The sequence below is a fragment of the Oreochromis aureus genome, linkage group 2 (genome assembly GCF_013358895.1).
Source record: "Oreochromis aureus strain Israel breed Guangdong linkage group 2, ZZ_aureus, whole genome shotgun sequence".
In the NCBI taxonomy this organism is placed as follows: domain Eukaryota; kingdom Metazoa; phylum Chordata; class Actinopteri; order Cichliformes; family Cichlidae; genus Oreochromis; species Oreochromis aureus.
The window spans coordinates 19,838,457-19,865,978 of NC_052943.1; the positions used below are offsets into that span (position 1 = coordinate 19,838,457).

Below are 27,522 nucleotides of genomic sequence, written 5' to 3' on the forward strand. Positions count from 1 at the left end.
ATATAATTGCTCTAACTGAAAAACCAACAGAACAAAAGTGTTTTTAGGAGGTCTGATACTGAATTGCTCAAACGTAATGTGTACAAAAGCTGTGAAATTGTTCACTTCTGTGAATCACATTTATGGCCGATGTGAACAGTTCATAACTAAAAGTAAAGATGGTCGACAAATACCTCCATAAATGATCAATATTTGCAACGTTATTCAGAACAAAATGCAGTCTGTTGAAAAGAGCAAACTGTGGGTTTATGTAATTCAGAAGGTTTGTTATATCTGGCTCCAGCAGCTGCACATGTCGATTGTGGGTTTGTCATATTTAAAATGCATTTAAATATAAATGGAATAAAAATAATAAAATGTACAATAGGAAAAGTTACTGAGGTGAAAATCCGTGAGAAAGTCTCAGAGAGGTTTAAGCTGAAGCGACAGACTAATTAAAAATTCCTCAAACCAAGATGGATTTAATGTGAACAGCTGTTGTAAATATTTTGTTTTTTAAAAACGAATGACCCACAGAAAGTATGATCATTAGTTGGTCCTCGCAGGCTTTGTGATATTATCCTCACAAAATATTTGTTTTTGCCAAACTGTAAAAATGAAATGAAATGTCTTTAAAATTTTTTGTTTATTTGGCATTATCTTTATTGTTTGTTCTGTTTGAATAAATGCATAGTACAAAGTACAAATATAGAATTTTAATTTGGTCATTTTACACTGTTTCACTACAGAATTGCTTTTTAAGCTTGAAACACAATGAATTGATAGATGTTAAACTATATTTGCAACAAAAATGAAATAAAAATGGAAGACTACTGTTATCTTCATAAATGTGACGGTACAAAGCCTCAGAATAACTCAGGCTTATCGTCCGACAATTGTCTGGTCATTATGTGGAATTCAGTGATTGAGCAACTGATGAAGAAATAAAGTCAATAGAGTTTTCTGTCTCATTCATTAGCTACATATGTTTCAGTGATAATATTAATGACGTCTGTGACAGTTGTTGTTTATTGGTTGGTCAGTCACTTCCAGTGAAACCCTGACTCGGTTCTGTAAACTCTCCCTGAGGGCCAAACGCATGTACCCAAGTGGAGTACCTTCAGGGACTTCAATGTGTGCCAGAGTTGTGCTTTCTCCACTACCACGTGGACTGTTCACCTGGACCTGCAAGTTGTAATACTGCTGATTATTCCTGTTAAACAGACCCTGTAGGTCAATGTGAAGGTTACTTGAATTAACCAAGTTGGACCTGGCCTGTTGGCCCAGGCCCCGACCGTCCCATTCGTTAATTAAACCTAATGCTTCTGCAAGGTAATTATGAGACTCTGCGATGTCTGGGTGATTTTCTACTGCCCTGAACGTGGTCACTCTCCTCCTGTTGTTGTCAATGTCCTCCTGAGTACAGATCACCTCTGGCAGGTTAGTTTGATTGGGTTCCTTGGGTTGCCGTTTGGTGCGGGGTTGCACAGAATACCTGCACTCTCCAGGAGAGATGACTCCACAGTAATCCCAGTCATTGTTGTCTGTTGTGTAGCACCAGTTATAGCTATAGCCATGGTCTCCACAATTGTGATCTGAGCGACAAGGCACACCTTTGTAGGTGACATCTGGCGTAGGTGAGCAGTAGCTCCAGCTATTATGAATGTGGCACCAGAAGTAGTAATTAGAATACTGGCAGTCATCAGTGCAGTGTTTTCGGTATATGGTGTCATGAATCACTGCCTTTGGCTCCACTCGTCCACACTTGTCCCAGCCTCCTTTGTCCAAATTGCACCAGTGGTAATCTTTTCCATGTGTGTCACAGGGATGGTCTTGGCGACAGGCGTTGCCTTTGTAATCAACATTTTTTCTTGGTGAGCAGTAATTCCACCCCTTTGTGGAATGGCACCAGTAGTAGTTCTCACTGTGCATCTCACAGCTATCATAACACGGCATACCATATGTTAAGGTGTAATGGTTTAAGTCCTCCATCACATCTCCACAGTATTCCAGACCTGAGGCTGTTTTACACCAGTAGTAGTCAGAGCCGTGCTGCTCACAGCAATCAAAGCACATGTTTCCCTTGTAGTCCACCCCACTCCTTGGTGAACAGTACTGTAGTTCTTTTGTGCCATCTGTCTTGTGTACTGTGCACTGGTATGTCTGATTGACTGAGTCTGACTGAGGATGACAGTCGTCGGTGCATTTTATCCCATAGTGGCTGTAGAATGTTTTTCCAGAGGTGGACCATGGAGAGAAGCAAAGGACAAGAGTGAGGAACAGTGAGGGGAGTCTCCTTTGATACTTCATTTTAGATCTGTAGAGGAAGAGAGAGAGGAGAACAACTCTTCACAATCATACATCAGTAAGAGCAGGAAACACAACACCAAACTGATGTATGTCTGCTCATATTATTGGGCTTGTTACAGTGAGATGCTGATGGTAGTTTGGGTTGCGATCAAACTGGTTGCGATCATGGATTAAAGAAACAGTGACTACTAGAATCAAACAATCTCTTTCTGACACTGTTCAATGATCTCTAAAATCTGGAAACATCTGTGTTATCATTAGTTTTTTTTAATTACACCATGTTACATATTTATGAACTTAAGTAAATCAAATGCATCACTCTAGGAATGGAAATGTTTAATGCTGAGTATTAGCTTTATACAACAGTAAAATAACTACAGTATCCTTTACTGTTAAATCTATCCAAGATGAAGAATTCTGTTACTTTGAGTAAATAATTTGGGTTAAATTTGTATCCATGCATCTATTAGCTATTAGTGTTAGTTAATCTCTGAAATCCAATGATCTCAGTTTAGAGGGAAAAAACACCAACTTACAGTCTGCTGCATCATCTGCAGTCTGCTGTTTGAGGCTGACGTTCTTTATACACATGGTGTTTGTCTCAAATCTTGGACTGAGCCATTTTGGAAGACCTTGTGCTCTGTTAATACAGAACAGAGGGCCTTCTTCAAACACAGTGGTCAATGTTTCTGTTTGCTTGACTGTAAATTATTGTCAAGTGTGTCTGGGAAGACCATATAGATCCACTGATCAGCCACAACTTTAAACCACTGACATGTGAGGTGAATGACACTGATCATTTGTATCCAGTCCAATGTTGTGCTGGGAAACCTTGGCTCCTTCATCCATCTGGATCTTTGACATCTACCACCCACATAAACACTGTTGGAGACCAAACACACACACATTGTTTTTATGTATGTTCACATTTTACTTGTTTTTAAGGACACCTGAGTCTTTAGGATTTCAGTGGTCATCGATGTCTGCTTGACACAAACAGACCAAACATCCTCAGTCCTCCATCAATGTGAGGAAGATCAGACACACAAATGAAATAAGACAAAAGGTTGCTGACCTTCATAAATCAGGCAATGGCAAAAAAAAAAAAAAATCAGCATCACACGGGAAAAGGCCCAAGTCTCTAAAACAACATTTAGACACCACCTCTATGTCACGTACGCACATGCACAAGGTTTCACAACACCAGCCTCTGCCCAGTGACATGACGCGACATGCCGAGCGCCTGAACAAAAACAACTGTTTCATCCAAGTTTTTGTTTAGGTATCCTGCTTTTTCCTGATTATCTAAAGTCTCTTTTCACCCACTGCCATCATCTGAACCCGTCATAAAACTCAAACAAACAAACAAAGGTTACAGTTAGGTTTAGAAACTTAAAAAGCCTGCTTAAAAAGAAACTGTGTTTTCGCAGATTTGTTGTCTTCAGTTTTGGAAAGGCCACGTCCGTCGCATCAAGTCCAACTGACTTGAAATTTGACGCAGTCCAGCCCAATGTGCTCAACAAAAACACCTCCTGGAGTCTGCCATGTTGATTTCTCTCCTAATATGCATAATGTGGAAGATAGTTAAATTAGTTTTTGGATTTTGATGCTGTCAACAGCACATTTGGTAGACTGTATTTTAGGACTAAGCTACTGTAAATGTGTAAGATTGTCACTAAGGGCTTAACAGAAAATGTATTCATTAAGGATTTGACAATTATCATAAATATTTTGAGTCTGTGTTTGGAAAAAGGCAGACCCAAACATTCAGACCCTGACCCATAGCGAGCACCACAACAAAACCACCTACCTCAAAACCTGGTACACAGAACTTGATAGCAAGTTTTCAGATTTTACCTGATCTGACTTACTGGAAACTGAAGATGATCCTTCAGTTTAATGCAACATGAAGTTCATTGTTAATGCATTTACTAAAAAAACATCAAGACTCAACTCAAACCAAACAAAAAGAAATTCAGGCTGAAAAATCATTCAGATTCCTTCAATACAAATCAAAGAGCTCAAAAAAGAAGAGAGAGAAAAGAGACAGCATCTGTAGGAGGAATAATACTCAGAATGATATCATACTGGAACAAATAATCAGGCAATCATTTTCACAGCCACCAGGTGGCAACATTTCTTCTTCTCCACTACAGATTTCCTGTTTGTTATTTCTTCTTTAATGTGTCCATCTTTCTTCATCACATAAATGAATCATTAAATATTTTACATAGAAGACAAAGACCATTTAAAACTGAGACATTAGAATTACAGAAATATAAATCAGAGCTCTCTGTGCTTTAGATGGAGTTAAATACAAAATATATCAACATGAAAAAACAGATCAGCCTGTAAACTGACAGCTAAATACAACCTGGAATACAAAGACCATTTTTAGAAACTGATAGTTATTCTAAGAATGTCCACTAGATGGAGCCAAGTCCTTCGGAGCTGGTTTACTGAGTCTGTTAACTCTCATCTCTCTGTGTTCAACCCATTCAGAACCTGCTGATGAAGTTCATTCATGTGCACATGGAAAAAGTGTTATAAACGTTTTGAGTTATGAACAGTTGAGGCCGATGCTGGTGTCAGACTGTTTACATCTCTCACACGCGCCTACCTGTCACACCGTATCCACACAGCTCCCCCTGCTGTCCGACCTCCTCCAGTCCCTGCTCACATTACCAACAGACACCAGGACCGGACACCTGACTCTCCCTGCTTAAATAGAAAATATAAAAACACCTCCTCCCCCTGTGAGCTGTGTCCTCTTAAACACAAGGTCTCTGACCATTAAAACCTTGAACTCAACCAGTAAACTGGACTTTCTCTTCTGAACTGAGATGAATTAGCACTGCTGATGTCTTGATGATGTATGAATGAGAATGTGAGTGAGTCAACAACACTGAGCTGAAAACTGACAGGATGACTCATTATAAAACTTCCTAATTTTAATGACAAGAGTCAGAGTTTTTCCTGTTTTCATGTGTTGGAATCAAACTTCACTTTATCTTCAGAGTCAAACAGAAACAATGAAAACTCTCAGAATGAAGCTGGAGATGATTTTTTCTTTTACAATCACAGACAAGAGCAAAGAAGTGAGGCACATAGAGATGATGACGATGACGATGATGATGATGAGTCAGTCCAGTCTAAAGGTTTTTGGTTCTGTTTGAATGAAGTTAAAGAACAGATCAAACTGTCCTCGATGTGTGATTGATAAGATGTTTAGCTGTTTTCAGATTATTCTAAACTTTCTGTGACTCCACATCTGTGTTGTTGATTCTCTCCTCAGTGTCTGAGTTTGCATCACGTTGTCTTTCCTGCAGAATCCTGCTACTGATTGGAAGATGTCAAACCAAGTCTCTTGAGAATCTTGTCCAGCATGATTTTCAGGGTGCTGATATCAGGCTCAGGATGTTCTAATTTGGCCACTGGGCTCCTGCGGATTTCAGAATCCTTTTCACATCTGTCTCCATAGTAACAATCTGGGCACTCACACAGCCATTCATTGGAGTCCAGCAGCCTCTCACACTCTCCTTTGTTCTTACAGGGATCAGGGTCACAGACGGGTAAGGATTTGGAGTAATAGATGTGGATGTTGTATGGTCTGACACTGCCTCATTCACACTCGAAACTCTGCAGGGCATTTGGGTCTACAACAAAGTCATTAGCAGTTGAATGGCTGCTGTACATCACTTTGATATACTCTGTGACAGGAACACCAGCCACCTCATTCCTGCACAGTTTTTTATGTTTAATATCCTCACACAGCTTCCTTTCTACCCTAGCTGCCATACCTAGACCAACCCGTCTCTCCTTGTAACAAGAAGTCAACTGATTCTTAACTTCTTCTTTTCTTTCTTCGTTTGTTTTCTGAGTATAGTCCACAGCCACAGTGATCTTACCGACAGGGACATTTGTCATATTATATCTATAGATGTAGTTTTGCTCCTGGTCTGTGTTGTACACCAGCACCAGCAGTAACAAGAGCTCAACTCTTTTATTACTTCTTCTTTTTTTTCTTGCTTTGTTTTCTGAGTGTAGCCCACAGCCACAGTGATTTTACCAACAGGGATATCCTGCATATTATAAAAGATGTGCTTTTTATCCTTGCCTGTGTCGTGTACCAGCACCACCCAGTTATACCAGTTATATTTCTTGTCCAGAGCCTTTTTCACCTGATCTGCGACAGCTTGTTTGTTGTCAGGATTCATTGCTTTGCTAATCTCCTCCACGTCCTTCTCCATGTACTCCTTATAGTTGTCCAGGCAGAATTTCACAGCTGATATCTGAGCCTTGGAGACGGTCTTGAACATCTTGGTTTGTTCAGCTTCTTTGTCTGATGGGTCAAAACCAATCAGATTCCAGTAGAGCTGGTTGAGTACCATCCCCCCCCACAGCAAGCTGCTGAAATATATGTTATATTTACCGATCTCACCAATGTTACATTTAAACTTCTTCCTAAGCAGATCATTGAGGTTTCCACTGAGAGACGTGCTGCTGACTGTCAGGTAATGGTAGAGGTTGGCCACACTGGCCTCAACTGCTGTGTTCTCATAGTAGTTGGTGAATATCTCTGCCAGTCGGAGTTTGTCTTCAGCAGTGTTTACCAACCCACTGTTCTCACGGAACTCTTCAAACTTCTTCCAGGCGTTGAGGATGCGGACCTCATCTTGAGAATAGACGCTGGCATAGTTGAACCATTCTACATCTGTTGCCAGGTTGGAGATCTGGAGGGAGAGAGAGTCCAGTTTCCTGTTCACCTCAGCAAACCCTTCTCTCAGCTACTTCAGAGGGTTTTCTTGAGGGACAAAGGCCAAAACCACATTGACAATGGATGAGACCAGACCTCCGATGACGAGTGCCATGCTGGCAATATTGGAGATCCCCTACAACACACTTGACAACGTTTCAATGTTTTTCTTTCCAATCCTGTCGTTGATGAAATTCAGAACATCTTTTGCAGTCTGCATAGATGCTGCGACCTCCTCTCTGGTACGGAAAGGCAGGGCTCTGCTTACCCTGTGTTGTGGAGACAGGTCGGTGGAGGTGGAGTCATGTGACCGAGCAGAGGAGGTCGTCCAGTAAAGAAGAAGGATCAGTGAAGCCAACAGCATGGAGGTAGACCACCGTGGAGACGCCATGACTGCAACACAGATAACATAACAATGGATATTTTCCTTAATGCTGTACATTGAAGAGTAACTCACCCTCCCTTCACAACCTGCTGTTTTCTAGAAGTTTTCCTTATTCAAACTGACGGACTGAGAGTTTTGTTTGGTGCACAGACTGTGATTCTGTCCAGGACAAATTTGTGAAACTGGGCCATAAAACCAGCTCAGTATCCTGCTAATGAAGCCCATATTGGACAGTTCATTAAGATTTACATCATGTCTTTTGATGGATGTGTACGTCTGACCTTGTTTCCTCTGATCGGTCAGCTGTCGGAAGAGTCCTGGTTTTATCTGAACACAGTTTAAATGTGTGTTTGACCCTGTTTGTACCTGAAAGTAAGATGTGACGCCAGACTCCTGTTCTATATGCAAATAAACATGTTGGAACAGAGAGGGAGGGAGGGAGGTGTAAGGGAGATGGGGAGAGGGAGGGGAGGGAGAAACTAACCTGAACATCATCAATAATCTTTGGTAATATTTGGTCAGAAAAAATTTTTGAACTTTATCAAAACAACATTTTCAGAACAAAGTTTAAATGATGTGTTGTAGAAATGACTGTGGAAAATGTTTTTGTGAGAAAAACATTAACATTTAAATATGGAACATTTTCACATCATTGGATGAACACTGTGAAGTAATGACACAGTTCATGACTGTGGACAGAGCCTGGACAGGTTAATAACATCACAGCCTCATTATACTGACCTCACTGGTGTGTAACATCTTTTCTCTGTAAGCTGACTGTATGAAGCAGGTGATGACAAATGTTTCTCTAACTATAACCAACATTAATATTCTATTGATTTTAAATGATCAAACAAAGATCAGGTTTTAGTTTCTGTCTTATGAAAACGATCCTTGAAGGACCAGAGACCAGTGAAATGCAGCATTTTTATATCAAGTTCTCATTCAACAGTATTTAATATTTGTCCCATATATCAGAACAAAGGAGTCATGAACAGAGGGGCAACAAGTGGTAAAAGAAGTGACCAACCTGTGGTCAGTCATGGAATACCAGAATCACAATCAAAAAACCTGAAATTTCCACTACACAAGTGAAACAATGAGGTCGATCTGTGTCAAACCAGACAGAATCCAGGAAAGAGCTTTCAGCACATCTCAGGTTTTGATCAGTTTAATCTTTAATGTTCAGGTCCCAAAAATTAGGCCTGTAAAATATGTTTGGACTGTCACATGTTTAAAATTATTATTCACAGCCTTAACAACCTTTGTAGGATGGAAGACAAACATATTCTCAGTTTGACTGAACCATTAACAGATTGTACTGCAGCCTATTGAGTTTCTATAGAGCCGCAGATTTGAGAGTGATACTGAAGGTATCATAAACCTGGACCTACATTATCTGTATATAACTATGTTTAACTGTACAATCCCTGTTAGATAAATAAATGTTAAAGACTCAGACCTGGGAAGAGGCTTGGAGAGCTGGATACTGGTCCAGAAAGGTGTGGCTGGTGGAGCTGATCAGCAGGTAGTCTGGATGGTTGTTGGATGATGGTCTGTGACCACAGTCTGGAGGCTGTTGATCTCTGAGCTCCACACAGCACAACCAGTCATTCTTATCAGAGGCTGACTGACCACATCTTCCCTTCAACCACATGATTCTCATCCACTTTGGAGCAGGTGGAGCTGGAGGCACAGAGGTTTACCTTATATGGAGAGAGACACACACAAGTCATTAACGATTCAATGATAATTAATATTTCTTTTTCATTTCAGTGTTCTGCAGAAGAGAATGTAAACACCAGGTTTTGAGGACACTGATCTGAAAAACAGTCAAACAGAGTTTGAACAGAGACAGAGAAATACTGACCTGCAGGTTTTTCTCTGTTTAAAAGTCCTGTTGGTGGTCCACAGCATCAAAGTCTTTGCTTAACAAGCAAATATTACAGATTATTCCTGATGAAATGTTTCACTTGAATGTGTGTATGAACAGTATCCATACATTTAGTCTTCTTGCCAATGAACTGCTTTAAATCTTTTGACCTGAAATTCACTTCAATATTTCTCATTCAGAACAGTTCTGTTCATGTTACTATGTTTTTATTTAATCTAAAACAAAGTATGAAGCTTTTCACTGAAAAATGCAATGATATTTGAGTAGTAGTGGCAGATATGGAGTGAGAGATACCTGCAGAATGAGGTGTGAGAGAGAAAACATTAAATTAATGACTTGCAGTCATGTGATATAAATGCTCGGTGCATCATGGGAAGTCCCACAGCAGTTCATTAGCCTTAACTGTAAGCTTTATCAAAGAGGACCATTTTAAACCAAACCTTAAATGTAGAGACAGACGTGCATTTATAAACCACAGTGATGTATTTGGATAATCTGATGTTGACTGAGCTCTTTAAGATGTGATGGTGTCTGACCATTAAAAGATTTTACATGGAGCCCAAGTAGAGAAGCACAGGAGAATCTCTTCTACTTCCTATCAGCAGTTATACTGCAGCGTTTTGGATCATCTCTTTGAGACTGGACATAATCCTCACATGCTAATAAGGATCAAATGCAGTCTGAGCTGTGCCCGTCCTTCCCTTCTCTTCCACTGTGGTTTCTGATGTGCTGCAAAGAACTGATCACAGGAAATCAACTGGAGAGGAAAACAGATCTTTTTAATGATCTGTTGAAGGCATCTGGTTCAATCAGTCACTGTCACTACAAATATCACACAGTAGATGGTTTCAGAGTCACCTCTCTGGGAAACAGCACTGTGTTAAAATGGAAAAATGGGCACAGACCTTTGCATACAAACAGTGTTACTGACCTTGACTTAAATTTGTCTTATAAACACAAATGATTTTATAGTGACAGTTTCTTAAATGATTTTTATTGTGTACATTCACTGCATTGTTGCAAGTTACTCTTGCGAAGCAATTTAGGACATATGTTTAAAAAGTTTGATGGAAATAAACTTCAGTTTTGAGGACATTGATCTGAAAAGCAGTCAAACACAGAGTTTGGACAGAGACACAGAAATGCTGACCTGCAGGTTTTTCTCTGTTTAAAAAGCCAAAGTCCTGTTGGTGGTCCACAGTATCACAGTCTTTATTTAACAAGCAAATATTACATATGATTTTTGATTAAATGTTTCACTTGAATGTGTGTAAACAGTATCCATACATTTGGTTCTTTAGCCAGTGAACTGCTTTAAGTCACCTGCCAAAAATAGCTTAAACTCACTGGTGCTCCTCTTCATGGAAGTATTTAGTAAAAGGCAAAAGACTTGTGCATAATGAAGAAAAACCATAATCATTACTGAAAACACGCATCTCTGAAAACATTAGATCTGTTTCTAAGTAACTTAAAATGAATTAAGGTTATATAAATGGATGGCAACATTTCTGTATTGACAGAACTGCTATGAATGAGAAACACTGAAGTGAATTGAGGTGATTTAATGCAGTTCACTGGCACTCACTGACATTCAAGTGAAACATTTCATCAGGAATAATCTGTAATATTTGCTTGTTAAACAAAGACTTTGATGCTGTGGACCACCAACAGGACTTTGGCTTTTTAAACAGAGAAAAACCTGCAGGTCAGCATTTCTCTGTCTCTGTCCAAACTCTGTTTGACTGTTTTTCAGATCAGTGTCCTCAAAACCTGGTGTTTACATTCTCTTCTGCAGAACACTGAAATGAAAAAGAAATATTAATTATCATTGAATCGTTAATGACTTGTGTGTGTCTCCATATAAGGTAAACCTCTGTGCCTCCAGCTCCACCTGCTCCAAAGTGGATGAGAATCATGTGGTTGAAGGGAAGGTGTAGTCAGTCAGCCTCTGATAAGAATGACTGGTTGTGCTGTGTGGAGCTCAGAGATCAACAGCCTCCAGACTGTGGTCACAGACCATCATCCAACAACCATCCAGACTACCTGCTGATCAGCTCCACCAGCCACACCTTTCTGGACCAGTATCCAGCTCTCCAAGCCTCTTCCCAGATCTGAGTCTTTAACATTTATTTATCTAACAGGGATCGTACAGTTAAACATAGTTATATACAGATGATCACTGCAGCAGATGTAACTCTTAACTCAGGTTAGGGAGAATTGAATAAGCCATAGATATGTAACCCTGGAAGTAATAATGAAAAGTAATAAACAGTATTTAATATTTGTATTTAACAGTATTTAACAGTATTTACTCAGAAAACAGGGGAAGAAAGAAAAGTACAAGTTTGGAATCAGCTGAATTCTTGTTATTCAGAGATGTGGCAAAGTTATTCTGTTAACCACCCTCTGAGTGAGAGGATGGGGTGTGTTTATATTGAAGAGCAAGTACCACAATGCAGTGGAGAGGTTGCTGGTGTTCCTGTAAGAGAGTTTCTTAAAATAATGCACAGCAGCTATAAAGAGGACTTTGGTAAAGTTCCAGATGCCCTGCAGAGTTTTGACTGTAAGTCGCAAGGCTTCGCATACAGGTTCTTTGTGCATTATTCCCAAACCTTACCCGTCTGTAACCCTGATCCCTGTCAGAATGGAGGAAAGTGTGAGAGGCTGCTGGACTCCAATGATTGGCTGTGTGAGTGCCCAGATGGTTACTATGGAGACACATGTGAAAAGGAGTCTACGATTAGCGTGGCTTCAGAGACTGATTTACAACATCCTGTGCCTGACATCAGCACCATTGACATCAAACTGGACAAGATGGAGTCCAAATTGAAAAACATGGAGTCCAAACTGGAGGAGATTCTCAACAAACTTGGTTAGACATCTCCCAATCAAAGGCAGATTTCTGCAGGAACAACAACATAACGCACACTCAGAAACTAACCACCTATCAAGTGACTGAGGAGAGAATCAACAAGATAGATGTGGAACTAAAATAACTAAAGTAAATTAACAATCAAAGAAATACTCAATAAACCACTTATCAATCACACATCCAGGACAGTTTGATCTGATCAGAGTTTGTTCTTTAACTTCTTTCAATCTGAATCAAAAAGCTTTAGACTGGACTGACTCGTCATCATCATCATCATCATCATCATCATTACTATGTGCTTCACTTCTTTGCTCTTGTCCGTGATTGTAAAAGAAGCAGATGTCATGTTATTAAAAATCATCTCCAGCTTCATTCTGAGAGTTTTCATTGTTTGTTTGACTCTGAAGATAAAGTGAAGTTTGATTCAAACACATGCAAACAGGAAAAACTACAGAGGCCCTGAAAGGCAAGTGAGATTTTTAAAAATTATTATTTTTTGATGGGGCCAAGATAATTTTTCTAAGTTGGCCATCGAGAGCACCAAGACAAATCCTGGTGGACCATAGTAAGTGTTAACTGCCCCCGTCAGTCTCTGGTCACATTTTTGCCATCAGGCTTTCTTTCAGAAAGATCTAAAATACAAATAATTAAAATACTGAAAATAATAAGTTAACAGGATTCAAACCCGAGTCTCCTGGGTGACGTCCTGTGTTTGATCCATCATCATCCATCCACCTTGACCTGTTGACACTGTCATTCTTTATATGACCTCATCCAACCTCCTAAAGCCTCCGTAACACACAACCTTCACTCAGTAAAACACATTTCCAGCTAAAAGAAAGATATGATCTTTATGTTACGTAACATGCTTACACACAATACATAGACTCTATGTTTAGAGTTCATGGAGATATTTAAAATCACCCATTTAGACTGGGGACGTGGTGCATTGCAGCCTCTTGTGGCCAAGATCAGTATTACACCAACAAAAGGTGTAAAAATCCTGACAGCATTTTCTTTTATTTGACTCTCAGGACAGCCAGGTGTGTGTGTGTGTGTGTGTGTGTGTGTGTTTGTGTTTGTGTGTGTGTGTGTGTGTGGAGGAGGTGGGAGTGTGGGGGTGGGGGTGGCTGTGAATGAGTCTGTAGGTTTTCTCGGATCTGATTGGCTGAAGCCACAGGTTTTTGGAAGGCCAGCCTCCTGCAGCTGCAGCTGGCCTTCCTATTTTAAACAGTTCTGAGACTTTGTGACGGGAGTTTTATCTGTTTTGATCTGGAGAACAGGTAAGAACTTGTTTTTCTGTTCACATCAGTTTTGGTTGAGTAGAGTGATGTTGGACTCCCCAGGGCTGCTGCTCTGTCACTGAGCCCAGCTGCAGTTTAACAAGTTAAAGTTAAGTCAAACCTCTGAAACAGCGCCCTCTACAGGATGCAGCAGCTGGTTCAGACTAAACCACAGGCTCTGAGGACGCAGCAGAGGTCATGTGACTTTGACCCAGACAACAGGTTTAAACTGCAGCTCAGATAACGACAGAGCAACAGCACAACGAATCAGTTTGATTACTTTGATGGAATCAGCCTGAAAGTAAAACTGCTCATCATCACTTCATTTAGGTTTTCATTCTTTCATTCACTCTAAAAAATTAAAGGGCTGAAATCTACAAATAACAGGATGAGGAACTGAAGCAGAGGTAGCAGCAGCAGTAACAGTAGCAGTAGTAGTAGTAATAGTAGTAATAGTAGTAGTAGTATTAGTAGCAGCAGCAGTAACAGTAGTAGCAGTAGTAGTAGTAGTAATAGTAGTAGTAGCAGAGGTGGGACCAAGTCATTGTTTTGCAAGTCTCAAGTAAGTCTCAAGTCTTTATCCTCAAGTCACAAGTCAAGTCTCAAGTAAAGTCAAGCAAGTCAGAGTCAAGTCGCAAGTCAAGACAGACAACTTTCAAGTCAAGTCCCAAGTCCGAAACTTTGAATTTCAAGTCCTTTCAAGTCTTTTTTTTAACCCTCTGGGGTCCCGGGTATAATTGGCCGTTCTTGACTACTTTTGATTTTACTTCTATATTTCACCTTTAAAATATGTTTATCTTGCCTTGTTTGGTATCATTATTTACAGCACAACCTCAAATATCTGAAATTTGAGTTATTTTTTTCATTTTGGCATACTATATTAGCACAGTTGATCTAAATTCAGACAAAAAATTCAGAATCCGAGTAGAAAAAGTTATATTTTTTACATGTTTAACGAATCATTTTCATAACTTGAAATGCAAATAGAAATTGTACATTTCTAAAAATTATGCACAAGTTTTGCAAACAACAAAGTTATATGGTACTATTTACCTAAAAATGCAGCCAAGGCCTCAGGCGTTTTTTATATAACCATTTAAATCTATTTACAGAACAATCAGGTGTTCTGCATCAAATAAGAAGGCACACAAATTATTTGTGCCAGTCCAAAAAATGTAGTTTGTGTTCAGTATAAGACAGAGGAGACGGACAGAAACTCTCTTCCCCGAGTACAGCTACAGAACCCACTTTCTGAAACGGACCCTGCTCACCATTCACCGACAATTCTGAGCTAACAAGTTGCATGTTATTCTTGGATGCGCTTGCAGGACCGGATTTAAAATAGCATGACAAACATATCATACCTGTTAAAGCCAAACAGTATCATCAACGTAGCCCGAAGAACATTTGCTAATAAGATGAAGTTAGCTAAGTCAGCTATTTCATCGTAGCAAAAAAAAAAAGAAGAAAAAAGCACCACCTACCGTTCTTTATGCAACTTCAAATGTCGGACAAAGTTGGAAGTTGTTCCATCTCCGTCTGTGATTCTCTTCTTGCATGTTTTGCATATTGCATTTCATTTTTGAGCGTTTTTGTTCTTGTTTTTTTCAAATCTGGTTAATTTGATTGGCTGTGCTACAGCCCATGCTCACATACATACGGAGTGTGGTAAGAATGAATGAATGAATAAAGTGAATTAATGGTCCGCACTTTTTATATAATATATATGTTAAATTTTAGATTTGGGTAAAATATCAAGTCTTTTCAAGTAAACAGGTTCAAGTCCAATTCAAGTCCCAAGTCACTGGTGTAAAAGTCCAAGTCAAGTCCAAGTCTTACAACCTTTTTTCAAGTCAAGTCTAAAGTCATAAAATTAATGACTCGAGTCTGACTCGAGTCCAAGTCATGTGACTCGAGTCCACACCTCTGAGTAGTAGTATTAGTAGCAGCAGCAGTAACAGTAGTAGCAGTAGTAGTAGTAGTAATAGTAGTAGTAGTATTAGTAGCAGCAGCAGTAACAGTAGTAGCAGTAGTAGTAGTAGTAGTGGTATTAGTAGCAGCAGCAGTAACAGTAGTAGCAGTAGTAGTAGTAGTAGTGGTATTAGTAATAGTAGTAGTAGTATTAGTAGCAGCAGCAGTAACAGTAGCAGTAGTAGTAATAGTTGTAGCGGCAACCTTCGGTCCTTCTTTGCCGCTTCTGCAGGACGTAAAGTTTCTGACTCGTGCTCTTGTTAAATCGCTTGTATGCCTTTCGGTAGCAAAAACGAGGCGAAGGAAAAAGGAGTAAAACATTTATTCTCCATACAAACCGAAAAAATACAAACCGAAAAAATACAAACCAAATGCCTCTGGTGGGAGCTCCGTTTACATTCCCTTTATGTTACAACGAAAAATAACATTAAACGGTGACGGTCAGAAAACTGTTGCTCCACGTCCTGCTTGCTAGCCTAACCTTTCTCCCCCCCCCCCACATGCGGGCAAAAAATACACACCCCCTTTACGACATCTATCAACACTTTACAACAACACAAAAGATTAACAAAGCAGGATTAATTTATGGAGCACAGCATATTACATTATAACATAAAATAATGAAGATTATAACTAGAAACTCAAAGATCATAATAAATACTTAAATATGGCCTGATGTAATTGAGTAAAATATTGGCCTGAACTGTCTAAGCTCCAACAATAGTAGTAGTAGTATTAGTAGCAGCAGCAGTAACAGTAGTAGTAGTAGTAGTAGTAGTAATAGTAGTAGTGGTATTAGTAGCAGCAGCAGTAACAGTAGTAGCAGTAGTAGTGGTAGTAATAGTAGTGGTGGTTAGTTGGTGGCAGCAGCAACAACAGTGGTGGCAGTGGTGGTGGTGGTAGTGGTGGTGGTGGTGTTGCAGCAGCAGCAGCAGACAGTGGTGGCAGTGTGTGGTGGTATTGCTGGTGGTGGTGGTGGTGGAGTGGTGGCAGTGGTGGCAGTGGTGGTGGTAGTGGTGGCAGCAGTGGCAGTGGTGGTGGTGGTGGTGGTGGAGTGGTGGCAGTGGTGGTGGTGTTACTGGCAGTGGTGGTGGTGGCAGTGGTGGCAGTGGTGGTGGCAGTGGTGGCAGTGGTGGCAGGAGTGGCAGTGGTGGTGGTGGTGGTGGTGGTTGGTGGCAGTGGTGGTGGTGTCAGTGGCAGTGGTGGTGGCAGTGGTGGCAGTGGTGGTGGCAGTCAGGCAGTGGTGGTGGGGTTGTGGCAGTGGTGGGAGTGGTGGCAGTGGCAGTGGTGGTGGCAGTGGTGGTGGTGGAGAGTGGTGGCAGTGGTGGGTGGTGGTGGTGGTGGCAGTGGTGGTGGTAACAGTTGCAGTGGTGGTGGCAGTGGTGGCAGTGTGGTGGTGGTGGTGGCGGTGGTGGTGGTGACAGTGGCAGTGGTGGTGTTGCAGTGGTGGTGGCAGTGGTGGTGGCAGTGGGAGTGGTGGTGGCAGTGGTGGCAGTGGTGGTGGCAGTGGTGGTGGTGGCAGTGGTGGCAGTGGTGGTGGCAGTCGTGTGGCAGGTGGTGGTGGAGTGGTGGCAGTGGTGGTGGTGGCAGTGGCAGTGGTGGTGGCAGTGGTGGTGGGAGTGGTGGCACAGTGGTGGGAGTGGTGGTGGCAGCCAGGTGGTGGTAACAGTGGCAGTGGTGGTGGCAGTGGTGGTGGCGGTGGTGGTGGTGGCAGTGGTGGCGGTGGTGGTGGCGGTCGTGGCAGTGGTGGTGGTGGAGTGGTGGTGGTGGTGGAGTGGTGGTAACAGTGGCAGTGGTGGTGGTGGCGGTGGTGGCAGTGGTGGTGGCGGTCGTGGCAGTGGTGGTGAGTGGTGGCAGTGTGGTGGCGGTGGTGGTGGCAGTGGTGGTGGTGACAGTGGCAGTGGTGGTGGCGGTCGTGGCGGTGGTGGTGGAGTGGTGGCAGCACTGGGTGGTGGCGGTGGTGGTGAGAGTGGTGGCAGTGGTGTGGTGGTGGCAGTGGTGGTGGGAGTGGTGGCAGTGGTGAGAGTGGTGGCAGTGGTGGTGGAGTGGTGGCAGTGGTGAGAGTGTGGTGGTAGCAGTGGTGGTGGTAACAGTGGCAGTGGTGTGCAGCAGTGGTGTAGTAGTAAGTGGTGGTAGCAGTAGTAGTAGTAGCAGTAGTAGTAGTAGTAGTGGTAGCAGTAGTAGTAGTAGTAGTAGTAACAGTAGCAGTAGTAGTAGCAGTAGTAGTAGTTACAGTAGCAGTAGTAGTAACGGTAGTAGTAGTAGTAGTAGTAGCTGTTCTCCTCCATCATGTGAAGCAGATTAATCATTATCCTCCTTATAAAGATACAACAACATTACAGCGCCTGTTTAAAGATGGAGGCAGCTGCTCATCTGCACCATCAGCCTCTCTCTGTGTATTTAAGCAAACAGAACTTGCTATCTATTCAAATACTGAGTTTGTAGTCTCTTTTCATTACTGGATGTTCTTTATCAGACTGAATGTGACTGTGGATCCACATGTTTGTTTCATCAGGACTCACTCTGTGTTCGTCTGTTTGATTCAACAGGAAGAACTTCTTCTGTCTTGTGTGATGGACGGTGGAGACAGACGTTGGTGGTGACAGAGTTGGTCAGGATCAACATGTGACACCATATCCATGACATTAGTGTTTAATCACATGACCAGCAGACTTTGGCTGACCAGAGGTGTCCATGTTTGTTTGGTTTTCAGCCTCTTCTGTCTCATTACATGTCAAGTTGGACTCATTGGAGCTTTTAGACAAATCTGAGTTTCCCAGTCGTGATGAAGTCGACGAGTCCTCCAACTTAAACCACCATATACTTAGTTAGTCCCTACCCTCTGATACGAGCCACAGCAGTGCACCAGCTGCAGGTGTACCGGACCTTTGTCTTTGGTCTGCAGCTCTAACTCTGTGAAGGCTGCTGTCTGGTCTCTGGGTCGCAGGCATAGACCCAACTCTGATCACCGGTGATGATCCCTGACATGAAGGGTGGGTCGTCCTGGGCCTAGTGTGTATACTCAGTGTATAAGAGAGAGAAGAAGGGAGGTAAACCACTGTCTCATGGCTACAATTCACATCTGCCATCTACTGTACGTGGTGTTTTCTAACTGGTAAAGATGAGGTGGTTCAGACCGTTGAACAGAGTCTCTTTGTGGTTTTGGTCTGTTCAGATAAAGCAGTCGTTTTCCTATAATTTCTCCATATAAGGTAAACCTCTGTGCCTCCAGCTCCACCTGCTCCAAAGTGGATGATAATCATGTGGTTGAAGGGAAGGTGTGGTTAGTCAGTCTCCTATAAGAATAACTGGTTGTGCTGCGTGCAGCTCAGAGATCAACAGCCTCCAGACTGTGGTCACAGACCATCATCCAACAACCATCCAGACTACCTGCTGATCAGCTCCACCAGCCACACCTTTCTGGACCAGTATCCAGCTCTCCAAGCCTCTTCCCAGGTCTGAGTCTTTAACATTTATTTATCTAACAGGGATCGTACAGTTAAACATAGTTATATACAGATAATGTACAGAGGTCCAGGTTTATGATACCTTCAGTAACACTCTCAAATCTGCGGCTCTATAGAAAATCAATAGGCTGCAGTACAATCTGTTAATGGTTCAGTCAAACTGAGAATATGTTTGTCTTCCATCCTACAAAGGTTGTTAAGGCTGTGAATAATAATTTTAAACATGTGAGAATCCAAACATATTTTACAGGCCTAATTTTTGGGACCTGAACATTAAAGATTTAAACTGATCAAAACCTGAGATGTGCTGAAAGCTCTTTCCTGGATTCTGTCTGGTTTGACACAGATCGACCTCATTGTTTTACTTGTGTAGTGGAAAGTTCAGGGTTTTTGACTGTGATTCTGGTTTTCCATGACTGACCACCGGTTGTTCACTTCTTTTACCACTTGTTGCCCCTCTGTTCATGACTCCTTTGTTCTGATATATGGGACAAATATTAAATACTGTTGAATGACAACTTGATATAAAAATGCTGCATTTCACTGGTCTCTGGTCCTTGAAGGATCGTTTTCATAAGACAGAAACTAAAACCTGATCTTTGTTTGATCATTTAAAATCAATGGAATATTAATGTTGGTTATAGTTAGAGAAACATTTGTCATCACCTGCTTCATACAGTCAGCTTACAGAGAAAAGATGTTACACACCAGTGAGGTCAGTATAATGAGGCTGTGATGTTATTAACCTGTCCAGGCTCTGTCCACAGTCATGAACTGTGTCATTACTTCACAGTGTTCATCCAATGATGTGAAAATGTTCCATATTTAAATGTTAATGTTTTTCTCACAAAAACATTTCCACAGTCGTTTCTACAACACATCATTTAAACTTTGTTCTGAAAATGTTGTTTTGATAAAGTTCAAAAATTTTTTCTGACCAAATATTACCAAAGATTATTGATGATATGATGTTCAGGTTAGTTTCTCCCTCCCCTCCCTCTCCCCATCTCCCTCCCTCTTTGTTCCAACATGTTTATTTGCATATAGAACAGGAGTCTGGCGTCACATGTTACTTTCAGGTACAAACAGGGTCAAACACACATTTAAACTGTGTTCAGATAAAACCAGGACTCTTCCGACAGCTGACCGATCAGAGGAAACAAGGTCAGACGTACACATCCATCAAAGGACATGATGTAAATCTTAATGAACTGTCCAATATGGGCTTCATTAGCAGGATACTGAGCTGGTTTTATGGCCCAGTTTCACAAATTTGTCCTGGACAGAATCACAGTCTGTGCACCAAACAAAACTCTCAGTCCGTCAGTTTGAATAAGGAAAACTTCTAGAAAACAGCAGGTTGTGAAGGGAGGGTGAGTTACTCTTCAATGTACAGCATTAAGGAAAATATCCATTGTTATGTTATCTGTGTTGCAGTCATGGCGTCTCCACGGTGGTCTACCTCCATGCTGTTGGCTTCACTGATCCTCCTCCTTTACTGGACGACCTCCTCTGCTCAGTCACATGACTCCACCTCCACCGACCTCTCAGCCCTCGACAGGTTCAAGAGAATCCTGCCTGAAGACACCAAAGACAAAACAGAAAAAGGCCTAAGTGTTGTAAAAGACTCTCTAACTGTAATCAAAGATGTGTTGGATTACATTAAAACTAACAATATAGCAGATGTGTTGAAGGGGATCTCCAATATTGCCAGCTTGGCGCCTGGCATCGGATCTCTTGTCTCTTCAATCATTATGTTGGTCTTGGTTTTTATCCCTCAGCGTGACCCGTTGAAGGAAGGGTTTGCTGAGGTGAACAGGAAACTGGACCTTCTTTCCATCCAGATCTCCAACCTTGCAACAGATGTAGAATGGTTCAGCTACGCCAGCATCTATTCTCAAGATGAGGTCCGCATCCTCAACGCCTGGAAGAAGTTAACAGAGTTCCGTGAGAACAGTGGGTTGGTAAAAACTGCTGAAGACAGACTCCGACTGGCAGAGATATTCACCAACTACTATGAGAACACAGCAGTTGAGGCCAGTGTGGCCAACCTCTACCATTACCTGACAGTCAGCAGCACGTCTCTCAGTGGAAACCTCAACGACCTGCTGAGGAAGAAGTTTAAATGTAACATTGGTGAGATCGGTAAATTTAACATATATTTCAGCAGCTTGCTGTGGAGGGGGATGGTACTCAACCAGCTCTACTGGAATCTGATTGGTTTTAACCCATCAGACAAAGAAGCTGAACAAACCAAGATGTTCAAGACCGTCTCTGAAGCTCAGATATCAGCTGTGAAGTTCTGCCTGGACAACTATAAGGAGTACATGGAGAAGGACGTGGAGGAGATCAGCAAAGCAATGAATCCTGACAACAAACAAGCTGTCGCAGATCAGGTGAAAAACGCTCTGGACAAGAAATATAACTGGTATAACTGGGTGGTGCTGGTACACGACACAGGCAAGGATAAAAAGCACATCTTTTATAATATGCAGGATATCCCTGTTGGTAAAATCACTGTGGCTGTGGGCTACACTCAGAAAACAAAGGAAGAAAAAAAAGAAGAAGTAATAAAAGAGTTGAGCTCGTGTTACATGCAACCACAAACACATCAAATATCCAAAAAACTAACCGAGCAGATGGTTGAGACACCGTGTGATAATATCGCACAGGAAATACCACGATGTAGTCGAAAGGTTGGTGATGCTCCTGTGAGCCAGTTTGTTAAAGTGATGCACGCCAGCTATAAAGGGAAAATTGCTAAAGTCCCAGATGCTCTGCAGTCTTCCACTTGTCTTTCTAGCAACGTCATACCAAAGATAGGTGAGATCCACATCTATTACTCCAGAACCTTACCCCTCTGCACTCCTAATCCCTGTAAGAACAACGGAAAGTGTGAGAAGCTGCTGGACTCGAATGAATGGCTGTGTAACTGCCCAGATGGTTTCTATGGAGACAAATGTGAAAACATATTTAAAATCAACAAGACTCCAGTGGCTGATATAAACCATCCTGTGCCTGACATCAGCACCATTGACAACAAACTGGTCAAGATGGAGTCCAAACTGGAGGAGGTTCTCAAAACTATCAAAGAGCAACGTCCCCGTCAGTAGAAGATAAACCTCAAAAACCAACCACCCATCAAGTGATTGAGCACCTGACAACAGCACTAAACAGTCCAAATATTATCTCCGGACAACCTGCAAATGAAGATGGAAGCAACTGACCATCTTCAGTTCAGTGACATGATTGACACATGAGATTCACTAGAGCTGAAAATCTGAGACTCAAGTCCTGAAGTTTCCTTTTAGCCTTGTGAGTGTTACATTTCTTGTACAAAGATCCAGATGTTGTGAATACAACTTATTTTAACAAAATCCAAATCTAGCTTACAAAAATTCATCTTTTCAAAACAACATGTTTTGTATGAACATGATCTACGTTGTGCACAACGATCTCATGCAAACATCCTTTATAAAAATCAATTTAAACTGCAACAAGTGATTATCTTGGATCCATATGTTGTGAGTTTTTTTGAGAATTGTCCAGTTAAATCTTTGCAGCTGCAACACAACAACATGTGGAATGATCTGCTGTGTGTTCAGAAAGTTGAGCCAAAGGAAGAACTTATTACTCAGTGTGGTGACGATGTTAGATTGTTTACATGTTTCACCCTCAGGAGTTTAAAAAAGGCGGTAAAAAGGATCAGCTCTGACTTTACAAAACATCAAAATACTAAACTAGAATTGTTGCAAAGTTAACAAACCTTAAAATAACCTGTCCTCATTGGAAAAATAACATATGTATACAAGAGAATCATTTTCACACAAAAATCAAATGGATTTTTTTTCTGGGATGAGCAGACTCTAACTTTAACTCACCTGGGAAAGTTAGAGTTTGTGTGGTCGTCAGGTTGTAAATGTGGAACCAGAGAAAGCTCAGACTCATCTGAAAATCAATATGTGGATTAATAACTGAATAAAACATCAATAAATCAGTTATAATTACAGTCAATCACAAATCATCATCATCTTTATGTGCTTCACCTCTTTGCTCTTGTCTGTGATTGTAAAAGGAAGCAGATGTCATGTTATTAAAAATCATCTCCAGCTTCATTCTGAGAGTTTCCATTGTTTCTGTTTGACTTTGAAGATAAAGTGAAGTTTGATTCCAACACATGAAAACAGGAAAAACTCTGATTCTCGTCATTAAAATGAAGAAGTTTTATAATGAGTCATCCTGTCAGTTTTCAGCTCAGTGTTGTTTACTCATAATGAACAGTTTCACAGTATCAGGTCTGTAGTTTGTGTAGTTTGTGGCCTGCAGGGGGCAGCACAGCAACATCGGGCTCCCCTCAGTTCAGCCTGGCAGGCTCACAGCTCCACCAATCAACAAAACGCTGGAAAAATACATCATCACAAGAACAAATACTGCAATTCAGATGTTATCCAGGAAAATATACTATCAGTAAAATCTACTTTCTGTTCAGGTTTTATCTGCATAGAACAAGATAAAAATAAAAAACCCATTCTTTGATTGGTGACACCTAAAAAAAATAAGACAAAAAAAAGGTTTTGTCTTTTAGAAATAACTGACTGATCTGATCTTAATTGTATTTAATGACAAATCAATTCTTCACTGATTAAATTATATTTCATGCATCTTTGATCATTGCTGAGAACATTTCTTCTTAATTTCTCTTTAAAATCAAATCAAATCAATTTATTTATACAGCACTTTTCACAGGATAAAAACCACAAAGTGCTTCACAGTAATATAATATATACACACAGAAATATATAATTTAATTGATACTTCAGACTTACAGGTTTCCATTAATATTCTTTCAATCTTCAAACTCTATTTTATCTCTATTTTTAACTTCAACTCCATAAACATTCCCGTAAAATTAGGCTCTGAAGATGATTGGACCAGAACTGAGGTCAAACAGTCAAAACTCTCCTTTAACCCCTGATCCACAATCTGGATGGAAAACATCCTGAGGTCAAAGATGTGAAGGAGTTGTGAAGTCTGATTCTGATTCTGAGAACTAATAAGGATTCAGGAGCAGAGAAAAGCTGACTGTCTTAAACCAACTTTAAAAGACAGAAACTTGTTGCTGCTGCAGAAAGAACTCAGGGCAAAAAACCCAAATACAGACCCAAGGGCAGGTAAAGAGGAACCCTTAATGGATAAAGTGATGAAAAAAGGAGGCGATGAGCAGGTAGGAACACCAGGAGAACACCGGGAAACAAAACAGAGCAACAGGGGACACAGAGTCTAAATACTCTGGTGACACAGGTGAAACTAATCAAACAATAAAAATGGCAGAAGACACACACAGGCAGGAAGCAAACCAACCATAAACACAACAGGCAGAGATTCCAAAATAAAACAAGAAGTACAACTAAAGCCAGTGGGGTTTTCATGTCATGATCATCTTTACACAGATAACATCTGTGATGGACTGGACCACAGTACTGTACTGGACTTGTGTGTATCAAACACATGAAATGATCCTGAATGCACTCTCACTGTTCTTATCTCAAACCACCTCAGTGTGTAACTGCTTTCAGTCTGAATTTTTAAACTTTGTGTATTTTATGATTATTATCTCAATGTTGCTGCAAATGACAGAAGGTCACATGATTTTTCAGGTTTAAATAAAGGTTTGAATCAATGAATGAAGCCACATTAATGCCAGTACATGCAGCAGATGGTGTTCGTCCTGAACAGATCAAAAAGTGTCCAGTCATGATGTTTATTGGGTTGTTTTCCTGGCAGAGGGTGGAGGAAACAATTTAGATAATGTCAAAAGAAAATTGTACTTAGTAGTCAGTATAAGCTTTTAATGATATAAGTCTACATATGATAGAATACTGCATGATGACCTTTGGATGACTTAGACTGTTGTCCACTACAAGACCTGTTTCTGTTTTATAAATTCTTTCTCACAGCGATAATAGCTGAACAAGCAGGAAGAGGAGAGCTGGACACTTTTATCTGCGCTCTCTAACAAGAAGAAGGGCTGCGTCCTTCTGAATCTCATAACACACATACATACACCTGAACCACTCTTATCTTCACTCCCTACGCACTAACATTCCTCTGCCTCTGAATAGACGTATTCACTGTTGTATTACTTTTGTATATAAATAAAGACCAGAGCGGTAACAGAGCGCTGATCACAGGGCCCCCACTCTGGTGTGAGCGTTCTGTGACCGCCCTTGCAAGTAAAAACTGCAGCGTCTGTGTGTTTCTACCCTTAGACTCTTAGCTGAAGAAGTGTCTTTAGAATAAATATGCCCTGGAGGACGGGGCAGTGGCCCCCCACACCCTCTAGCAGATCATTACATGAAGGAACCTTTTAAAAACAAGCGCGTTCATGCTCACAGGTGCACACACGGGTGATCACACACACAAACTACACCCTTTTTGGCTCCTACCTCAAAGCACACTGTGCGCTGTCGATCCTACGTGCTGCACAATAATGTTTAATATTTAGTATTTACTGTCATATTCCCATATATCATTGTGATGTTGTTTATTACTCTCGTTTTCTTCTGCTTGCTTTCTTTTTTTCTTTCTCAACAGGTGATCCAGGTGATCGATATATGTATTTTTTGTCTGCTTATTCTGTTGGTTTTGGTTTTGCCCTTCTCCCCGTCCCTCTTCTCAGCTGTTTTTCTTTCCCTCTTTCTTTCTCCCCTTTCTTTCCACCAGTCAAGTCTGTCCCGTATTCAGCAAGTCAAAATAAAATAAACAATAAAAGGTGAATCAAATGGACCATTACGGCAAGGCTGGGATGGTCCATTTGGTAAAGTAAATCCGTTGGGCATCTTTCTTCGCCTTTAGACAATAATTCTGATGGCAAAAGAACCAAACGGGACAGGTTTAAAAGAAAAAAAAAAAAAAAAAAAAAAAAAAAAAACAGAGACAGCTACAGCCAGCACATCTCTCATGTGGAGTATGCCATTGACCAGATGGAGCTGTTCCACCATCCTCCAGAAGCCCTGAAGCTCACTAAGGTCACCAATCTGGAGTGCAGCAATGTGGAGAAGACAGTGACACTGGAGAAGACCAATACAGTGGAGAAGAAATGGGACATCGGCAGGGAGACCCGCAATGGCTCTGTGTCCACCATGACAGCCAAAGTTCCTATCTTTGGTCCGGGTAATGTGGAGTTGTCCAAGGAGCAGACGGTGACCTTCTCAAAGGGGACCACCATTGTGGAGTCAATCAGTCACGCTGTCTCTGTGGAGCTGCTGGTCCCACCCAATCACTCCTGCACCGTGAGGATGGATGGCAGAAAGATGAAGGCTGACATCCCTTTCACCGGCCGGCTGAGCAGGACCAACCACAACGGAGACACCCACTGGACCTACATCACGGGCACCTATGACGGTGTGAGTGTTGGCGAAATCAACGCTGTGGTGGAACGGTGTCAGCCGGTGCCTGAAGCTGTCCCCTGCTCCCCAGATCAAAACTGATGATGAGTCTGCTAATGCTATGTTTTTCAAATAAAATGCAATCACAATTAAAAAAAAAAAAAAAAAAAAAAAAAAAAAAATAAATATCTTGACAGATAATGTCAGAGATACAGACTCAAAATAAACATCTGAAATTTCACATACAGGTCCTTCTCAAAAAATTTGCATATTGTTATAAAGTTCATTATTTCCTGTAATGTACTGATAAACATTAGACTTTCATATATTTTAGATTCATTACACACAACTGAAGTAGTTCAAGCCTTTCATTGTTTTAATATTGATGATTTTGGCATACATAACTCATGAAAACCCAAAATTCCTATCTCAAAAAATTAGCATATTTCATCCGACCAATAAAAGAAAAGTGTTTTTAATACAAAAAAAGTCAACCTTCAAATAATTATGTTCAGTTATGCACTCAATACTCGGTCGGGAGTCCTTTTGCAGAAATGACTGCTTCAATGCGGCGTGGCATGGAGGCAATAAGCCTGTGGCACTGCTGAGGTGTTATGGAGGCCCAGGATGCTTCGATAGCGGCCTTAAGCTCATCCAGAGTGCACACACACACACACACACACACACACACACACACACACACACACACACACACACACACACACATTCTTACTTACATACAGAAGTTCACACATATACATACAATGCCTTGTCTTAGAACCACGTGGGTGTTGCTTTGTTGTGATGTGTTTTGTGTGAACTGTTTCTCAATAAAAGGCAGCAGGAGGAGGCCGGATTTGGGGGTCATTTTCGTGGTGGACACAGACGAGGCCTCCCTTGCAAGTAAAAATGATCGATCGCTGACTGTCTTGTTTTCTTCATGACGAATAAGTCTTTAAAATCAGTGGGGCTTGTGGAAACACAGACCCAACAATGTGTATATTTACACCTGTGTATGTACTGTATGTGAATGTACAAATATCTGTCATAGGTATGTCTGTCTCACTGTGGACTGCCTCCCCTTTTTGCTGACACTTGGGAAACAGAGGTGATCTTACTCTCCTTGAGAAAATCAGGATGCCTCAGCCTGCTACCTGCCACAATACTGGTGCTCCCATAGTGCACTGCTCAGCCATGCACGTGGCCATGAAGGACAC

The 27,522-nt window shown here is 41.2% G+C and overlaps 3 protein-coding genes and 1 non-coding gene across 5 annotated transcripts; 2 read left to right on the plus strand and 2 right to left on the minus strand.

Moving 5' to 3' along the window:
- Window positions 1–680: 680 nt before the first annotated feature.
- Window positions 681–9,045, minus strand: LOC116321612. Its single transcript, XM_039620468.1, has 3 exons — window positions 8,893–9,045; window positions 7,314–7,438; window positions 681–2,296 (listed from the first exon to the last, which is right to left on the minus strand). Exons 2-3 carry the CDS (start codon window positions 7,349–7,351, stop codon window positions 982–984), a joined length of 1,353 nt encoding a protein of 450 aa, XP_039476402.1. The 5' UTR covers window positions 7,352–7,438; window positions 8,893–9,045; the 3' UTR covers window positions 681–981.
- Window positions 9,046–10,631: 1,586 nt separating this feature from the next.
- On the minus strand, window positions 10,632–10,743 carry LOC116321618. The gene has a single exon (XR_004199557.1). It is a non-coding gene; the product is annotated as a U5 spliceosomal RNA (small nuclear RNA).
- A 2,699-nt stretch (window positions 10,744–13,442) lies between these two features.
- Window positions 13,443–23,032, plus strand: LOC116321582 (SE-cephalotoxin-like). 2 transcript variants are annotated; one of them, XM_039620485.1, is made up of 3 exons: window positions 13,443–13,479; window positions 18,000–18,906; window positions 20,355–23,032. In XM_039620485.1, the coding sequence occupies exon 3, from the start codon at window positions 20,357–20,359 to the stop codon at window positions 22,028–22,030; it is 1,674 nt and encodes a 557-aa protein (XP_039476419.1). In that variant the 5' UTR covers window positions 13,443–13,479; window positions 18,000–18,906; window positions 20,355–20,356; the 3' UTR covers window positions 22,031–23,032. The 2 variants fall into 2 exon arrangements, with proteins under 2 accessions (XP_039476419.1, XP_039476420.1); XM_039620486.1 differs by lacking the exon at window positions 13,443–13,479 and having other exon boundaries at window positions 18,000–18,061; window positions 18,164–18,906.
- A 2,820-nt stretch (window positions 23,033–25,852) lies between these two features.
- Window positions 25,853–26,436, plus strand: LOC120441133 (natterin-3-like). Its single transcript, XM_039614943.1, has one exon. It carries the CDS (start codon window positions 25,901–25,903, stop codon window positions 26,405–26,407), a length of 507 nt encoding a protein of 168 aa, XP_039470877.1. The 5' UTR covers window positions 25,853–25,900; the 3' UTR covers window positions 26,408–26,436.
- The last annotated feature ends 1,086 nt before the right edge of the window (window positions 26,437–27,522 follow it).

What these genes read in the sequence shown, in the direction of transcription:
- LOC116321612 (XM_039620468.1), bottom strand. Translation starts at nt 7,351, where the DNA reads ATGACTCCACCTCCACCGACCTGTCTCCACAACACAGG. An exon ending in ACCTGTCTCCACAACACAGG is followed by an intron (nt 2,297 to 7,313) that starts GTAAGCAGAGCC and finishes CTTCCTCTACAG; the next exon opens with ATCTAAAATGAAGTATCAAA.
- LOC116321582 (XM_039620485.1), top strand. Translation starts at nt 20,357, where the DNA reads ATGGCGTCTCCACGGTGGTCTACCTCCATGCTGTTGGCTTCACTGATC.
- LOC120441133 (XM_039614943.1), top strand. Translation starts at nt 25,901, where the DNA reads ATGGAGCTGTTCCACCATCCTCCAGAAGCCCTGAAGCTCACTAAGGTC.